The 19,769-nt window shown below is 45.2% G+C and overlaps 1 protein-coding gene across 1 annotated transcript in view; it reads left to right on the plus strand.

Moving 5' to 3' along the window:
* Positions 1-19,769, plus strand: part of LOC122939448 (cytidine monophosphate-N-acetylneuraminic acid hydroxylase-like) — a 239,859-nt gene that overhangs the window by 103,899 nt on the left and 116,191 nt on the right. Inside the window, exons 6-9 of the mRNA XM_044295519.1 lie at positions 713-860; positions 1,819-1,900; positions 5,641-5,778; positions 16,675-16,810. Coding sequence (XP_044151454.1) covers positions 713-860; positions 1,819-1,900; positions 5,641-5,778; positions 16,675-16,810 — 504 coding nt within the window. The remainder of the gene's footprint in view (positions 1-712; positions 861-1,818; positions 1,901-5,640; positions 5,779-16,674; positions 16,811-19,769) is intronic.

Here is a 19,769-nt window from a genome sequence, read left to right on the forward strand (position 1 = left end):
GAACGTATTTTGTTTCCGTGTCCATAACTTTTTTTTTTTTGCAAAAAATGCGGACAGCACACCGTGTGCTATCCACATCAGTATGTCCGTCCTGTAACCCCGCAAAAAAAAAAATAGAACATGTCCTATTCTTGTCCGTTACAATGGATCTGCGAAAAAAAAAGGAAGCCATATGGAACATCATCCATTTTTTTTTACGGATCCGCAATTTGCGGACCGAAAACCCCCCCCCCACATACGGTCATGTGAATGTAGCCTTAATGGGGGTCAGGACATGTATCCCTGACAATCAGCTGGTGGAAGAGGCTGAGGCCCTCATGCAAGTGCTGCATCTTCTTCAGTGTTCCTGCATGCCGTCTCCCTTGTAGCGGTGGTGAAGTATAATTACACCTTCCTCTCCCATACAAATTAACATGGGCGCCATAGCCATTTCAACCAGCTGATCCTAAAGATAGGTCATCAGTATCCTGATGCTGCACAACCACTTTAAATTATCTCTGCTGACCTGATACAATTTTGCAGTTCTCTAGATAATAATACTGTGTATAAATTGTAGACCTTCATTGGTGAACCACTAGCAGAGTTTTCAGTTGTTTTTTAAAGGATGGCCAAGTTTCACAAATAATGCCTTGAGGGCAAAACCCCACTGACCTGACATTTGACAAGCTTTATTATCACAAGTAAGATTTTTTTTTTACTAATTGTTCCTCAGTTATCCAACATTGAAGAAGCTTTCTGAAAGAAGACCAGATGTTCCAATATTTGTGGGCAAAACTGAACGCCCAGTCTTTTGGTACATGGAAAAGAGTGGCATTAATCTAACAAATGTCAATGCTGTTCCTTTTGGAATATGGCAGCAGGTCAGCCAAATTGTTTCTTTTAAATAATGATTGAAAAGATTATAGACACAATATAATTAAACTGATTGGGGCTCATTCACATCATTGCTATTATTTTCCATTATTCTGCTCTGCTATAGGAGAAGTAGAATGAAAATAACTGAAGTGCCGCATTTGGCACATAACTGACATGACCGGAACCTAACAGATCACATTGGCTATGGTTTGCTTTCCGTACTGGGATACACAGTTTTCTCTGACACAATCTGACAATAGAAAATGGATTCGTCCCCCATCGACTTTCAATGGAGTTAATGACGGATCCGTCTTGGCTATGTTAAAGATAATACAACCGGATCAGTTCATAACGGATGCAGATGGTTGTATTATCAGTAACAGAAGCATTTTTGCTGAACCCTGCCGGATCCAGCAAAAACGCAAGTGTGAAAGTAGCCTTAGGCTCTGATAAACTTTCTCTCTCGGCTATATGTTTGAATACCCAAAAACGGTACAATTTCCCATTCATGTGTATACTCTGATCAGCTTTCTGTTCATTTCCATCCTTTTTGCCAGACAGAATAGCATAGTAGACTATGCTATTCTGTCTGGCAGAAAGCATAGAAGTGGCTGAAAATCATTTCAAACTGAGTCAAAATATAAATGTTTTGGACTCACATTTGCCTCACTGAAGTGAATGGATTAGTTGTGATACAAATGTCAATACCAATTTTGGACATTCAAACTTATACCCCTGATGGAAAGGCCAGAGGATGGCTAAAATGTAATGTTACCCAGCCTTATATAAAAAAAAAAAGGGCTGATTTATTTTTATTGATTAGAAATTTGGCTGAGGTTTTACATGTTATTATTCCCTACCTCAGTGTATAATGATGCAATATTGTAATCCAGGTTACTAGATAGATAGCTACCTAAATTAGAAACCAGTGATGCCTTCATAAACACTCTTATTTTTATTTAGGTCAATGAACATCTCCGCTTTATGATTCTGATGGATGGTATTCACCCTGAAATAGATACATGCATCATAGTAGAATATAAAGGTAAATCAATGCTAGGGGTTATTTATAAAAATTGGGAAGAGATCTGAAACGGTCTAAAAGAAAAACTGTTTTTGTTGTCCATAGTAAGTTACAGATGTAGCAGAGTTAACACTCAAACTCTTAACTGAAATTTCTTAACTCATCGTGTTATCTTGAAACAAAAGCCATTGAAAAGCAATTGAAGATGTTTGCTTATTAGTTTAGATAACACATCTCATAAAACATCTGTGTTAACTCTACTACATCAGCTTGAAAAATGAAAGCTGTGCTGTGATTGGAGGCTATGACAATTCTTCTTTTAAGCAATTTTCATAAATCTGCCACTTAGTCTAAGACTAAGATTGACATTTATCAAAACTGGTGCTAAGGAATGCTGGTTTAGTCGCCCATAGATGGATTATTTAATTTTCCAAAGGAGCTCTAAAAAATGAAAGGTTTTCCTTAGCACCAGTCTTGATAAATCCCCATTCATGTCTTCTGTGTTCAAAATGGTGCAGGTGGGGATTTAGAGTTGCACATAGGATTTTGTGACATTTTTCACTACTTTTCTATAGGCTCCTTTCAGAAAAGTAGTATTCCGCGCGGCTGTAATGCGTGATGCGAACGTATTGCACCCGCACAGAATCCGGACCCATTTATTTCAATGGGGCTGTGCACATGAGCATTGGTTTTCACGTATCACTTGTGCGTTGCGTAAATATCGCAGCATGTTCTATATTCTTCGATTTTAATGCAACGCTGGCCCCCATGGAAGTGAATGGAGCTGGAGCAAGCAAGTGCGGATGCAATGCGTTTTTCACGGATGGTTGCTAAGAGATGTTTTTTGTATACCTTCAGGTTTTTATCACGCGCGGGCAAAACGCATTAAATCACATTGCACCCGCGCAATAAAAACTGAACGCGATCACAGGCAAAACTAAATTAACTTGCTTGCAAAATCGCGCATTTTTCACTGAACACGTCCGCAACACATCCGGACCTATTCCTCTTACGCTCGTCTTCAAGGGGCCATATTTGCCAACCTGGCATTGTTTTATCGTAAGCCCATTCTATGAACAGGATGTATGCCCTGTTGATTGAATTTGGCACATTTGGCTCAATGCTCTCTTTATTTGTCCACATTTAATTAATATTAAAAAAAAAACTTTTACACGTACCAACATTGTCGCTGGTAAATCCGAGGCATGCATTTAGACCTGCCCGGGAATTCCAGTTTATGGATGAGTTTGCATAAGCCCTGCCCATTTCCAGCTTGGTACAACCCAAATTTCAAGGTACAATCTCTGAAAATTAGGGACAGTCCCTGCAAATTTGGCACTGGTGGCAACTATGATTTTCTGTCCTCCATTTAGAGATGAGCAAATTGATTTGTAAGAATCGGTTCACCTCATGAAGCACAGATCTGCACCTGCGACCAGGTGTCCCCGAAGCTAAGGGCGCTCCTCCTACCACTTGACTGACAGGGCTGGACATCTCCGCCAGTCCTGACAATCTCTCACCTGTACCGGAGCTCCAAGTAGCAGCTCAAGCAGAGAGGTTCTGCTTCAGCTATTGGAGCAGCAGCTGTGCATGCGTTGCTACACTTCCAGGTAGCAACGCATGAACAGTCGCTGCTCCAGAAGGGGAAGGAGAGCCTCTGCACATGTGCCACTACTCAAAGCAGCGGCACAGGCGCCAGATTGTCAGGGCCAGCCGAGATATATTATTATTATTATTTATTATTAAAGCGCCATTCATTCCATAGCACTGTACATATGATAAGGGGGGCACATACATAATACAGATAATTGCACTAATCATAAACAAAATGAGTTACAAACTAGTACAGAAGGAGACAGAGCCCTGCCCATGAGGGCTTACAATCTACATGGTATGGGAGAAGGACACAGTAGGTTAAGTTGGTCATGGCGGTATAGAGGCAGCAGGGTCACTGGTTGTAGGCTTGTCTGAAGAGGTGGGTTTTCAGGTTTCTTTTGAAGGATTCCACTGTAGGTGAGAGTCTAATATGTTGGGGTAGCGAGTTCCAGAGTATGGGGGATGCACGGGAGAAATCCTGGAGTCGATTGTGGGAGAAGGCAATAAGAGGAGAGGAGAGAAGGAGGTCTTGTGAGGATCGGAGAGTGCGTGTGGGGGTGTATCGGGAAAGTAGCTCAGAGATGTAGGGAGGGGACAGGTTATGGACGGCCTTGTATGTATTTGTAAGTACTTTGAAGTGAATTCGTTGGGCAATGGGGAGCCAGTGAAGGGATTGGCAAAGGGGAGAGGCAGAGGAATAATAGGGTGAGAGGTGGATTAGTCGGGCAGCAGAGTTGAGGATAGATTGGAGGGGTGCGAGAGTGCTGGATGGAAGGCCACAGAGGAGAATGTTGCAGTAGTCTAGGCAGGAGATAATGAGGGCATGTACAAGTATTTTTGCAGATTCAAAGTTAAGGAAAGCGCGGATGCGGGAGATGTTTTTGAGTTGGAGGCGGCAGGTGGTGGAAAGGGCTTCGATGTTCGGTCGGAAGGAAAGGGCAGAATCCAAGGTCACTCCAAGGCAGCGGGTTTGTTGACTGGGGAGAGTGTGCAGCCATTGATCATGATAGACAGGTCTGTTGGGGGGGTTGAACAAGATGGGGAAAAGATTATGAATTCTGTCTTATCCATGTTAAGTTTAAGAAAGCGAGAGGCAAAGAAGGATGATACAGAAGATAGACATTGTGGGATTCTTGATAGTAAGGTGGTGATGTCTGGACCAGAGAGGTAGATTTGTGTGTCGTCAGCGTAGGAGTGATACTGAAAGCCATGGGACTCTATGAGCTGTCCCAGGCCAAAAGTGTAGATAGAGAAGAGCAGGGGTCCTAGGACAGAGCCTTGCGGGACACCAACAGAGAGGGAATGAGACGAGGAGGTGGTGCGGGAGTGGGAGACGCTAAACGTCCGGTCTGTGAGGTATGATGTGATCCAGGAGAGGGCCAGGTCAGTGATGCCAAGAGATGAGAGGGTTTGCAACAGAAGGGAGTGGTCAACAGCGTCAAAGGCAGATGACAGGTCAAGGAGAAGGAGGACAGAGTATTGTTTCTTAGTTTTGGCTGTTAGTAAGTCATTGGTGACTTTGGTAAGGGCAGTCTCCATCGAGTGATGGGGTCGGAAGCCAGATTGTAGGCGGTCAAAGAGGGAGCAGGAGGAGAGGTGGGAGGACAGTTCTGAATGGACATGTTGTTCAAGTAGCTTTGAGGCATACGGAAGAAGTGATATGGGGCGATAACTGGACAAGGAAGATGGGTCAAGTGAAGGCTTTTTGAGGATGGGTGTAATGGTAGCATGTTTAAAAGCAGAGGGGAAGACACCAGAGTTTAGTGATAGGTTGAAGAGATGAGTTAGGGCTGGGATAAACACTGCGGTGAGGTTAGGGATGAGGTGGGATGGGATTGGGTCAAGTGCACAGGTGGTCAGATGAGATTTGGATAGTAGAGTGGAGAGTTTTTCTTCTGTAATGGTAGAGAAGCCGGTTTTGGGAGAAGAGGACCGAGCAGTTGGGTAGAGGGTCTGTGGGGACTGTGTAGTAAAGCTTTCTCTGATGTTGACTATCTTTTGTTTGAAATATTTGGCAAAGTCTTCAGTCTTGGCCCCTTCAGTCAAGAGACAGGTGAGACATCTGCAATTTAGTGAACATGAGGTGAACCGATCTTTACAAATCCATTTCTACTACATTTGTCAGCTAGGAGTTTTATAATAAATGATAACTTTTTAATCTACAGGTCATAAAATACTTAATACAGTAGACTGTACTAGGCCAAATGGGGGAAAACTTCCCACAGATGTTGCTGTAATGATGAGTGACTTTGCTGGAGGTGCATCAGGATTTCCAATGACATTCAGTGGCGGAAAGTTTACAGGTAAAATATAAACACTTGGGAGGCATTTATCATTTGCTGTGTTTTTGTTGTCAGTTTTAAGTCTGTCTTTAGTTTGTATTTGCTGCACCAAATTTATAAAGTGGCTCTCGGGTTTATAAAATTTGGAGCAAGTGAGATGTGATTTAGCCACTGTCAGTGAAAATATACCAGGGAGATGCAACATTTTTGCGACACATACTAAATGAGACATAACACTGTTCTAATCTCTAATTACAATCGAGGCTAACCAAAAGTCGCAAAATTTGTCCAAATGTCACAAAAATATGCACAAAAAGTTGCATGCAACATCTCTTGAGATATTATTATGTCACAAAACTGGCGTGGCAGATTTGATAAATAATTTTGATAAATCTTTATATGTAAAAGAACATTAAAGGTGTATTCCCATCTGTGACAATGGGAGCATAGCGCTAACATATGTCCCTATTATCTGACAGATGCGGGTCCCACCGCTGGGACCCACACCTCTATTGAGAACGGAACAGGGAAAGTGGTGGCTGGTGACCCCGGGTTTCCCTCGGTCCAGTCACCACCAAGCGCTCTCCCTATAGTGAAAGTGAGTGCACTTGTGCGGCCACCGTTCCCATTCATTTCTAAGGGGCCAATGTAAATAGCCGAGCTAGTGCTCGACTATTTTCGGTGGCTCCATAGAAATGAATGGTGGGCAGCCGCACATACGCAGTGCGCCCTCCAGGACTTTGCCAGTTGCATTTACACAGGGGCATAGTGAGGGGGCAGATGAGGTTTGTGTCCTGAGCACATAGATCGGGAGAGGGGGCGCACCTGCCCGGCAGTTTTCTTGCATAGTGAAGCAGGGAGTCGTCCTGTTCTGCTGGCACTCCCTCCTCAAGGCCACACATCGCGCTGGTGACTGTGGGAGGAGCGCTGAAGGCCCGGGAATCGGCCTTCTGCACAGCCAGCAGCACGATAAGTGTGTGGGAGCACATGGCCAGGGAAGCAGGTAGTAATTGTTTTTTGTTTGTTTTTTTTCTTTTTTTTTTTCTTTCATGTAGCTGGAGAGGGCACTGGGGGTCACAAGGAGGACATAAATCTGGGGGGCACAAAAGTGGGCATAACTATACTGAGGGGGCACATATCTGGCCATAACTAGAGTGAGGGGGCAAATATCTTGGCAAAACTACTGTGAAGTGGCACAAAAGTGGGCATAACTACAGTGAGGGGGATACAAACTGGGCATACCTACTGTGAGTGGCACAAAGATTGGCATACCTACTGTGAGCGGCACAAAGGTGAGCATAACTACTATGAGGGGGCACAAAGATGGGCATATCTATTGTGACAGGCTTAAAGGTGGGCTAAACTACTGTGAGGGGGCACAAAGGTGGGCATAACTACTGTGAGGGGGTACAAAGGTGGCCATAGCTACTGTGAGGGGGTACAAAGGTGGGAATAACTACTGTGACAGACACAAAGGTGGGCATAACTACTGTGAAGGGGCAAAAGGGTAGGCATAACTGATGTGAAGGGGCACAAAGGTGGGCATAACTTCTGTGAAGGGGCACAAAGATGGGTATAACAACTGTTATGGGCACAAAGGTCAGCATAACTACAGTGAGGGCCTAAAAGGAGGACATAAACTTTGTGAAGGGGCCACAATGTGGGCATAACTACTGTGAGGGGGTAACATGGTGGACATTGTGCCTCTTTTTCAGCATAAATGTGGGCATAATTACTCTAAGGGGGCACAATGTGGGCATTAGTATGGTGTGGTAGCACTAAGGGGAAATTCCCTATATTACCATGTGCCATTGGGATGGCTTGGTCTTACAGGACCAGCACAGCACCCCCTCATAGGTGTGGTCCAGAGGACATCACGCCGACATGCCAGTGACACCCTGGATGAGGTAGGACCATTTGGGTCTTTAATTTATTGCAAGGTGTATTGGTACCGCCATGTATTCTGTGATAGATTTTATTAGGTGGGACTGGGTGAGTATAGTTATGCATTTGGGCAGCACGGTGGCTAAGTGGTTAGCACTGGTGCCTTGCAGCACTGGGGTCATAGGTTTGAATCTGACTAAGGGCAACAGCTGCATGGAGTTTGTATGTTCTCCCTGTGTTTGTGTGGGTTTCCTCCCACACTCCAAAGACATACTGATAGGGAACTTAGATTGTGAGCCCCATTGTGGACAGTTGGATGATAATATCTGTAAAGAGCTGCGGAATATAGTATAAAATTAAATAAATTTGCTGGAGTTAGAGGAGTGGTTTAGTGTAAAAACATTTGCGTGCACCGCTTAACTATCCCCTTTTTAAGTAAATTTGAGTCACGGGGCAGCGCAAATCTGAATTTTTGCATCAGGTGCAGGAAAGTCTAGCTACACATCTGTTTTACGAGATAGGTGCTGGTCCCACCTCTGGGACATGCACCTATCAGACAATGGCAGCAAATCCTAGCAATATGCCCCCATTGTCTTAGATGGGATTACCCAGTCCTACCTGAAAAATGTGCCCTTAATCTAACCTGTGGAGAGAAGATGAAGGCATCCGTACTTACCCGTAGCTGAATTGTCCTGGATCCTCTTCACGGTCACATGACTGCTCCTTCGGCATTTTCTGCTGTTCCGGTCCCTTGCCATCTTCTTCTCTTCCTCTCAGAAGCAGGAGACGTCATGTCATCACTGACGTCACCGCCTCCTGCCTTTCTTTGGTCCCTATGCCTGCATATTTGTGGCTTGTGTGTGGAGCCTGTATTGACTCATACATGGCACGATATGAGTGAAAGATAACGATCAGCCACTGTGGCTGATTCCTACTTTGTGGATGGCATTAGGGGGCACTGTGGATGGCATTTTGGGGCACTGTGGATGGCATTTGGGGGCTCTGTGGATGTCACTGTAATGGGGGCTCTGTGGATGTCACTGTAATGGGGGCTCTGCGGATGTCACTGTAATGGGGGCTCTGCGGATGTCACTGTAATGGGGGCTCTGCGGATGTAACGGTAATGGGGGCTCTGTGGATGTCACTACTATAGGGAGCTCTGTGGATGTCACTACTATAGGGAGCTCTGTGGATGTCACTGTTATAAGGGCTCAATACGAGTGATAGGGCTCATGCAAATGACCGTGATCGGCTGCAAAATCCATGTCCCGGTCCATGAGAGGCCAAGATAAACACTTCAGCAGGCAGATCCAAAAAATATATGATTAGACCTCATGCACATGACCGTATACATTTTGCGTTCTGCAAGCTGTGGATGCGCTAAATAAGGATACTGTCTTTTTTGAAGTGCCATTGACTTCTATGGGTTTGAGGCCTGCATTTTGAGGACCAGAATAGGATATGTTCTCTCTATTGCAGAACTGACATACGGATGTGGAAAACACATGGACGTCATTAGTGTTCTTTCCATATCCGTATGTCAGTTTTGCATAACATAGAACATACCCTATTCTGGTCTTCAAAATGCAGACCTTAATCCCAAAGAAGCAAAAAAAATGCGGGTAGCACATGGACAGTATCCTTATTTAGCAGAACCACGACTTGCAGACTGCAAAACGAATACGGTTGTGTGCATGAGGCTTTAGATACCAAAGAACGTCCACTTCTATGCCTGTCTATGATTCTTACATTCTCTCTGTATCTCTGTAGCAACCTGCTAATGACACTCTGTGACACTTTAAGCTCAGTGCCACTACTGTCTGAGAACATCCTGCTTGAAGCCTCGCAATGGCGAGGTAATTTTGATCATTTGTTATGTGTCGTCTTGGTCTCATGATGTCAAATTGTGAACAGCATGATGAGGAGGACTGTTTAAATACCGATTCTAACTAAACCAGGAAATTTATTGGGCTATTCATGGATCAAACACCTGTTGTGAATTTTGCCATTAAGCTCCTTATTAGAGAACAGCAAGTTGTGCAAAATGTACAGACTGCAGTATTATACTTTGTACTTGTAAATTTAGTGTGTGTGTATATATATATATATATATATATATGTATTGTGGTCAGGGCGACGGCCCCTGAACGTAGAACTGGAGCTTACCGATGGCTGGATCCGGAACGAGGATAGGCCTAAAAGTGGCCAAAAATGGAGACACAATCATACTGCCAAAACACTTTATTGCACTGTTACAGGGCAAGTGAACAGAAAGCATTACGAATTTCTGATTGAGGATTTGGAACATATCTGGAGAAACAATTCCTGAGGGATCCATGGCCGGCCAGATCGGATACCTGGGACCCGGAGATGGACGAGGCGTCATCTATGTCTGAGGCCTGGGACATGTTGACCGCGCCGACTGATCCGACGACCCTGGCCACCACCTGAGGACAAGACCTTTGTTACTTTGTGAGGAGACCACGCGTATTGCGGACACCCTGGTGCCCAAACCCGACAACTGCCAGGGGAAAAAAATGGGAATCGACCATCTGACTGTGGCCAGAGCCCCGCGGACCAGTGCTGATACTCACCTGGTTATGGAAGTGGACGAGAATGGAACAGGTACCGTAATGGAGGACTGGACCCACCGACTGAGGTAGAGGCCTTGTTTTAGGAAGGCCGAAGGAATTGAATCCCCTTAACGTTGCTGCCGTATAAACAAAGAATAATGAATGAACACCTTAATGCCCTGGAAATTTACCGACCTGGAGGTACCAGCCCGGACAACCAGCCACCATGGGCAAACGAAAAAACATGGGGCCTGACCGTTTCAGGCGGACAAGTGATGAGGACTGACGAATTGGACAACCAGGACGATCCTGGAAGGATGACTTGCCACCACGGGCGGCAGCCGTGACATAACATGCCGCTTCAAGCAGACGTGCAACAAGATTGACGAGTATGACAACCTGGACATACCAGACAGGACAACATGCCACCGGGGCGGCAGACGTAACATTGCCTGAACGCTTTAAGCAGACGTGCAACAAGATTATGAGTATAACAACCTGGACGTTCCAGGCAGGACAACAAGCCACCGTGGGCGGCAGATGTGACATAGCCTGAACGCTTCAAGCAGACGTGCCCCCCCGAGGATTAACGAGTATAACGACCTGGACGTTCCAGGCAGGACAACATGCCACCGTGGTGGCAGACGTGACATCGCGCCTGACAGCCTCAGGCTCACGAGTAACGAAAAACATAGTCGTACATAACCTGTGGATACCAGGCCAGACAACATGCCACCGCAGCGGCGGATGTGACATAGCGAGTGACCGCTTAGACGGACGTGCAACGAGGACTGACGAACATAGCCCCTAAAAGATAGTAACCCAACATGGTGCCACTGTGCAGGACGCCTAACCTCCACTGGTGCCATGCAAAGATCCGGGCCCCCAAGCCGATGTGAACATGGTCAACCGCTAACCTTACATAACGTGCCATGTGGACAATGCTGCGTGACCGCACCAGGTTCCGGAACCCCAACACTACAGCCCCTTGCAAGCCAGTGTGGCCAGCAAGGCATCAAACACCACTGTGAAAATAACATATAACATAAAAAGCATGTAATATCAGGACGTACCACCTACTGTTTTGCAAAGGATGTCCTTGGAAAGGCGTGAAGCGTCAGCTTTGTGACCCGAACGCAGCCACTCAAATATGATGTTGTATTAAAATACAGTGCATATGTATAGGCGAGACAAACTACTGATTTGAATACATCACGCATATAGAAGCTCTGGCGGCTCATAACATCTAAAATGCCCAGATCGGACCGAAGGTAGGACACATGAATTGAATGCGGTTTAAGGGATGGCACGCCGGACCACAACAAGCAAAATTCAAGTTTTTTCGCTTTTTTTTTTGTTAGTTTTTTTTTTTAACCCCAGGGTACCCTCATTTGGTTGCCTGCCTTACGCAGGACAGGCCAGGTCCTCCAGCAGGAGCCACTGGTCTGCAATCCGAACATGGCCAAACGAGGATCCAGAATCGGGGACCCCATCAACTCCAAAAACCTCTAGCGCAATATTTACATATGAAACCATTGCCTTTAGACTAGTATTCAAGCGAACTGATAATAAATACCACAGGCTAAATTAAATGAACCAAAATGTGACAGCGTTCTATGTATCACACACAGCAACATACTATTATGTGTACAAGTATTCAAAGAACCCACTGCAGCACCGGGCTACTGCCGAAGATTGGATATAAATCTACCAATTGCCAAGGGTAACGGATACCCCCCGGACAGGACGCCTCTGGCTGCAGGAGCGATCCCCATTGCAGGAGCGAACGTGGCAGGGGGGCGGAGCCGCCGTGTGTGCCTAGCAACCAGCAACAGCAGCCGACGCTGCACACTGAGCATGTGACCGACGTGGGCGGGCCTGAGCCGTCCGGCCTGCCCCAGGATCCCGAAGCTGAGGACCCGTCATCCACCCCCCCCCCCTGCATTCGACATGGGTAAGCACTCCGATGCTCCGGGCGAGCAGCCGTCACCGTGCCCGGCACCGGAATCCACCGCTTACCTGTGGCCCCATGAACACCGAGACAGCCGACCTGCAAAAATACTTACCTAAGCCGGACGCGACGGTGCGGGACGTGCAGGGAACCAGGCATGCATACGTAACCCGGAAGTACCTGGCTGCACGTCCCGACCGTTGGACTTGATGGGGTTATAAGGCCAAGGGGCGTGGCCTCAGCCCCTCCCACAAATACAGGCTGTCCGGCAGCCTTAACTACTTATACAGTATTGTCATAAATATGATGTGTGGGTGCATACTTGTACTTGTACAGCTTTTGTTGTATAAGGTGTGATTTCTGCTGGATAGAAGAGTCATTCACCAAATGGCTGACTGCTCTGAAGCCTCCGGTCTATCCCAGCAGGATGGGGTCGGTCAGGCTGGGCCTCTGCCAGCTACAAGATGAGCAAATGGACATTTCTCCTCATCATCCAGTCGTATCAAGCACCTCTGGCTGCCAGGTACTAACTTCAAAGAAGCATCTGCTCCCCCCTGCTAAACCGGATACTGGGTGAAGGGTACTCATTTTGGAGGGAGATTTAAAAACTTTAAAACAAAGGGATTTCAATATTCAATGCCCTCCACCCCCCTCATTAATTCCCCCCAATGGAAGAACTGGCATTTGGTTAGTCAATGACTGGGCCGACCGGAAACTGGAAACCAATCCTGGTTCTATAAAATAGTGCATGGACATATTTCAGTTGTTACACCGTCTTGGGAGTCACAGCCAAGCTGATGGGTAGCCATTTCATCCCCTTTTCCAAGGGCAGTAAGTTCTTATTACAGTTTTTCTCCCATTTATTTTACTGCTGCTGTTTTGTACGTTATTTTTATCTTGTCTCATTTTATATCTGTTTTGTAAGCTCTGCACTATTTTTATGTGTATAAAATATTCCCTTTATAAGTCCGCCTTGTTGCTCTAAAGAATCCATAGCCTGAACATGTGATTGCTTGTGAGCACAAAGTTATATGTGGATTTTGCAATGTTTCCGGCTTACGTCAAAGATGGTGGTGGCAGCTGGTGTTTGGTGTGTTAGGTCTGTGTGTGTCCAGGGGTGATCTACACTCACTCTGCGGCCTTAGTGTGTGGTATGTACGGAGTAAGAGCTTGGAGCTTGGAGGTAGTCTGACCCCTGGCAGACACATCCCTGGTCACGAGACGCGGGTGCGTACATGACAAGTATAATAAATGCAGTGTGTACAGATATACTGTATATTATATACAACAGTGTACTGATATATGAGGTACAAGGTACAATAGATGCAATGAGTTAATATATATAGTATTTACGGCAGTGTACTAACGCGTGAGGTACAAGCTGTAATTTATACCTCATACCTCACATATCTGCACACTGATGTATATACTGGCCAGGAATGTGTAGTGGGAGGCGCCATGATTTGGGCATGGGGGCCCAATTTAGATTATTGCGATGAGGCCCAGTGTTTTCTATGTATGCCCCTGGCCAGAGCCCTTGGAGAAAGGAGTGTGTGACTTCTGACACCTGGTTCTGGCTTGAATAATCTTCGAAGAATGGTCAAATGGACATTTGTCTACCCCAACTGAGCACCCCCACCAAATACAGAGAAGTAACTTAATAAACCGGATACAAACTGATATTCATGGTACTTGCCCCCTTATTAGTCTGCTGCCCAGTCACTAAAATATGTGGTCAGACAAACAGGGTTACACATGAGGGGGTCAAATAAGTTAGTGTGTACGCTTAATTTCCTCCTACCCCCATGGAATCAGAAGGACTATAGTTAGGGTTTTTTTTCTGGCATTTTCTCTCATTTATTTTGCGTTATCTTGTTGTATGTGTTTTATTTTGTCTTTTCTTTCTTTTGGTAAGCCTTGATCCCTTTTGTATTAAAGTGTTTGCTTTAAAGTTGGTCTCAGAATGCTCCACGGATTCATTGCCTAATAGAATAGGTATTGCCGTCTGACTGCTGGAGAGCAGGGTGTGTGTGTGTGTTGGGGTACCTATTGAGCTGGAATTCAGTAGGATGGTGGCAGCGTGTATCTAGAGTACGCGGACTGTGGTGGGGTGTGATTTATGCTCAATTTGGAGCCTGAGTAAAATGTGAACACAAAGCTGAGTGAGTGGAGTAAAGTAATCACCTGAATACAGACCCTCAAAGCAAACACCACTGACCTCCACTGTCCCTAAAGACATCCTTATAGAAAAACCAGTGCCAGTTAAGCCAGTACTCTCTGCTCTGCACTGATGAGGGGCAATCACCCCGAAAGAGCTATCTGCAGATGAGGTGTTGGCTTCTTTAATATCCAAGTCATGTCTCAAGGCCTATTTAAAGAGCTGAACATTGACTTATAGGATAGCTGACTTACATCTGGTGGCATTAGAGGCAGAGCTTGTTAAGAGCTCATTTGCACCCCTTTCTTCCCAGAATTCCAGAGGAACATGAATGGCCTATGTCTCCCCATGATGATAAAGTCGCTCTCTCCCCAAGGAGAGAAAGTACCCCCCGACAGGCCTCTCACCCAGTTAAGCCAGTAATCTCTGCTCTGCACTGATGAGGGGGCAATCACCCTGAAACAGCTGTCCACAGATAAAGTGCTGGCTTATTTAATATCTGAATCATGTCTCAAGGCTTATTAAAAGAGCCGAGCATTGACTTATAGGATAGCTGCCTTACATCTGGTGGCATAAGAGGCAGAGCTTGATAAGAGATCATTTGCATCCCTTTCTTCTTATGGAAAACTCTCCTCTAAAAATACTGACCCAAAGACAATATAAGGAGGACTCTAGGTGACAGAGACAAGAACCAAAACGGAGCCAAGCTGAATAAGGCAAGGAAGAAACAAAAACTAACTATAAACTACAAAACTCAGAAACAAGGACTGGGCAAGAACACTCACAAGAACCAAATACACAAAGAACTAGATACTAGAAATACTAGAAGTATTTAGTGGACACAAACACACAGAACACTATCTGCAGCAACCCATTGCTGAAGTCAAAAATTTTTGAACAGAGACTTGCCAGGAATCTTCCAATTCAGCACAGCTGCAGGAGAGAGGCCAGCTGACCAACTCTAACAGATCAGCTGCTAGTCACATAGTAACTGCCCCTAATTAATAGGAGACGATAAATCAGCAGGAAAATATCTGCTGATTGTAACATTTTGACAAAGATTAGATTGTGATGACTGGACAATCTGTCCAAGAATCATTGGCATGCCAAGGGGAGGGACCAGGGGTAGTCCATCTGCGGTATGCCAGACCTTGCAGGGGAATTATGTGTGAGGTCACGGTGTGAGCAATAGGTGGGCCAAGGTAAATACAGTTCTGGTTACTCATGGTTAGGTCATCCCTGGGCAGGCTCGCATAAGTGAAAAGGAGAACGGCACAAGGATTCTCTGGGGCACACTCTGGTGTAAGGGACACTGGCCAGATGTTGGTTTGAGGTGCCCTTGGTGGTCTGTATTAATGTGCCAGTGGAAAGGTCCCTTGTAGTCGTGACTTCAGTACCTTTTGTATGGAGGTACAACCATTTACTGTTGTATTAATAGAGGAACTTGAGTCTGAGGCAAGCAACATAAAACTCAAAATGGCACTTTACTGAAGATGACTCTTGATAACAACACATCCAATGCATTAAGACAGTCTCTTGATACAATCCGGCATTAAGGACAATCTCCCATACATATGGGGAAAGGGAAATGCAAATCCTCAATGAAGTACAGGCTCTTGTAATACATAAGAAAGCCACTGCTCAAACTAGGCTAGTAATAATTATGAGAGTCTTACACTGGTCAAAACTCAGGTCTGATCCTAATCCTTGATTAAAGGGATTCTGTCACCTCCCTTAACCCAAAATCGGATTTTAAAGCAGTCATGCAGTACAGCTTACCTTGAATAGGTTGTGCTCTTCTGTCTTGTAATCCATCCAGTAGTTTATGAGAAAATCGACTTTTATGATTAAGCAAATTAGCCCTGAAGGTGCCCAGAGGGGCGTTTTGTTCCCCTTAGTGTGCCCAGTAACGCCCCTCTTACAGTGCCCAGCCCGCCTTCCTTCCGACTGCCTAACCTCCCACAGCCTCTTATCCCTCTCCTCCCCCTCCCTCACGGCCGAACGAACTCTCGCACAGGTGCAGTACCCACTGAGGGCTGCGCCAGTGCAATCTGCAGGAGACTGAGGGCAGGAGTTTCATCCTCGTCACTGGGCATGCGCCGAGCCCAGTGACGTCCGATGCTCGCTCTTCCCTCAGTCAGTTAATCGGCAGGAGTCCTGGGTGTCAGACTCCCATTGATCAGATACTGATTACCTTTCCAGAGGATAGGTCATCAGTATAAAAATCTAAGAAAAACTCTCTAAATTTAATAGCTGTTTAATTATATTACCTCGAGAATGATGATACATTAAGAATAATACCTTCCAATACATTCAATAAATGAATATCAAGTTGTGATTTTTGTCTACAGAGGAATGGAAGTCACAGTTCATCAAAGCAGAAAGAAAGAAACTGCTAAACTACAAAACTCAGCTGGTAAAGGATTTGAACCCTCGTATCTTCTGCCCGTTTGCTGGTTACTTTGTTGAGGCCCACCCATCAGATAAGTATGTTTAAAGGGATATTAAAAGCTGCCTTACACATAAAAAAATGAATAGACAAACTCATTCTTAGATCATCTTAAATTACTCAGGTATATGTATGATAATAGCTTACCCAGAGGTCATGTATGTCCCCTCAGTGTTTCTCCTCACTCTCTATGACCTAGTTTTGGGTAGAAAGGAAGACCTGAGAAAATTTTCTGGAGATTTACAAAGCTAAATGCACCAGAATTCTGGTTTAATTTGCGCCAGAAATCTGTTGTACATGCGTTGTATCACATTTATTAGGTGTTTTATAGACTTTACACATCTCACTTGGCAAGGGGCATGATTAAGTGAAAAAGGGATTGTAACCTAGTGGGAAATGAGTCACGACTTAAGATGCACCAATGTGCAAAATGTTACGAAGTACCGTATTTTTCGCCCTATAAGACGCACCGGCCCATAAGACGCACCTAGATTTTTGGGGAGGAAAATAAGAAAAGAAAAAATTTGAACCAAAAGGTGTGCTTTTGGTGGGTTTGGAACTAATGGTGGTCTGTGGCTGACACTATTACTTGGGATCTGTGGATGGCACTGTTATGGGAGGATCTGGGGATGGCACTGTTATGGGGGATCTGTGGATGACACACTGTTATGGGAGGATCTGTGGATGGCACTGTTATGGGGGGATCTGTGACAGATGCTGTTATGGGGGGGATCTGTGGATCGCACTGTTATGGGGGGATCTGTGGATGGCACTGTTACAGGGGGGATCTGTGGGTGGCACTGTTACAGGGGGAATCTGTGGGTGGCATTGTTATCCGCTACTCGACCGCCTAACGTAGGATTGCGTCCTGCGGGCGGCCGGGATACTCCTCTTTGACGCGCTGGCGCGTCATCTCGCGAGACGCGAGATTTCCTGTGAACGCTCGCTCACAGGAGTGTGCATTCACAGGATCCGAAGGTAAACGAGTTCATCTACAGCCTGCCAGCGGCAATCATTCGCTGGCAGGCTGTAGATGCAATTTTTTATTTTTATTTTTAACCCTTGAAAGGCATATCAGACTCTGTTTTGTCTTCTTTCCAAAATGGGGTCACATGTGGGGTATTTACACTGCCCTGGCATTTTAGGGGCCCTAAAGCGTGAGAAGAAGTCTGGAATCCAAATGCCTAAAAATGCCCTCCTAAAAGATACTCATTGGAATTTGGGCCCCTTTGCGCACCTAGGCTGCAAAAAAGTGTCACACATGTGGTATCGCTGTACTCAGGAGAAGGAGGGCAATGTGTTTTGGGGTGTATTTTTACATAAACCCATGCTGGGTGAGATAAATATCTCTGTAAAATGACAACTTTGTATAAAAAAAAATGGGAAAAGTTGTCTTTTAGAGAGATACTTATCTCACCCAGCATGGGTATATGTAAAAATACACCCCAAAACACATTTCCCTACTTCTTATGAGTACCACATGTGTGACACTTTTTTGCAGCCTAGGTGCGCAAAGGGCCCCAAATTCTAAAGAGCACATTTAGGATTTCACAGGGCATTTTTTATGCATTTGGATTCCAAACTACTTCTCACGCTTTAGATCCCCTAAAATGCCAGGGCAGTATAAATACCCCACAAGTGACCCCATTTTGGAAAGAAGACACCCCAAGGTATTCCGTGAGGGGTATGGTGAGTTCATGTAAAATTTTATTTTTTGTCACAAGTTAGTGGAATATGAGACTTTGTAAGAAAAAAATAAAATAAATAATTTTCCTCTAACTTGTGACAAAAAATAAAAACTTCCATGGACTCACTATGCCCATCAGCGAATACCTTAGGGTGTCTACTTTCCAAAATGGGGTCATTTGTGGGGTGTTTCTACTGTCTGGGCATTGTAGAACCTCAGGAAACATGACAGGTGCTCAGAAAGTCAAAGTGCGTAAATTCACATTTTTGCACCATAGTTTGTAAACGCTATAACTTTTACCCAAACCAATAAATATACACTTATTGCATTTTTTTTAATCAAAGACATGTAGAACAATAAATTTAGAGAAAAATTTATATAGAAATGTAATTTTAATTGAAAAATTTTACAACAGAAAGTGAAAAATGTCATTTTTTTTGCAAACATTTCGGTCAATTTTGATTAATATAAAAAAAGTAAAAATGTCAGCACCAATGAAATACCACCAAATGAAAGCTCTATTAGTGAGAAGAAAAGGAGGTAAAATTCATTTGAGTGATAAGTTGTATGACCGAGCAATAAACCGTGAAAATAGTGTAGTGCAGAATTGTAAAAAGTGGTCTGGTCATTAAGGGGGTTTAAGCTAGGGGAGCTGAGCTGGTTAAATATGTGCCATCCACAGACCCCCCAGCCCATAACAGTGCCATCCACAGACCCCAGAGCCCATAACAGTGCCATCCACAGACCCCCCACCCCTCAACAGTGCCATCCACAGATGTTCCCCATAAAACGGTCATCCACACATCCCCCCACGCCGCTCCAGTGCTGCAGTATACAAATATAACATGTCTCATTAAATTAAAAGTGATTAAACATGCCCCCTCACTCCTAATATTACCGTACATCCTAACAGCTTCTGTACAATGCAGGCAGGCCGGCGCGTCACTCACTGACGTCACTTGCCTGTGCCGCCTGCTTCCTTCATAAAGTAGGCGGCGCAGGCACGTGACATCAGGGAGTTGTATAGTGCAGCACTGGAGCTGCGGGGCCGGACTACAGTGACTGCACCGCCCTGCCGCAACTGCACCCCCCACCTCCTCCTCCCAGTCCCTCCCCGCTCGCTCATAAATCGCAGCCAGCGATGTAAAAATTCAGCATTCGCCCCATAAGACGCAGGGGCATTTTTCCCCCCATTTGGGGGGGGAGTGCGTCTTATGGGGCGAAAAATACGGTAAGCCAAACAATAGTATGTGGTGCACACTTGTGTGTTGGGTAAGAAAGAGTGATTATAAGTCTTATTCTGAGGCTAG

The sequence above is a fragment of the Bufo gargarizans genome, chromosome 5 (genome assembly GCF_014858855.1).
Source record: "Bufo gargarizans isolate SCDJY-AF-19 chromosome 5, ASM1485885v1, whole genome shotgun sequence".
NCBI lineage: Eukaryota > Metazoa > Chordata > Amphibia > Anura > Bufonidae > Bufo > Bufo gargarizans.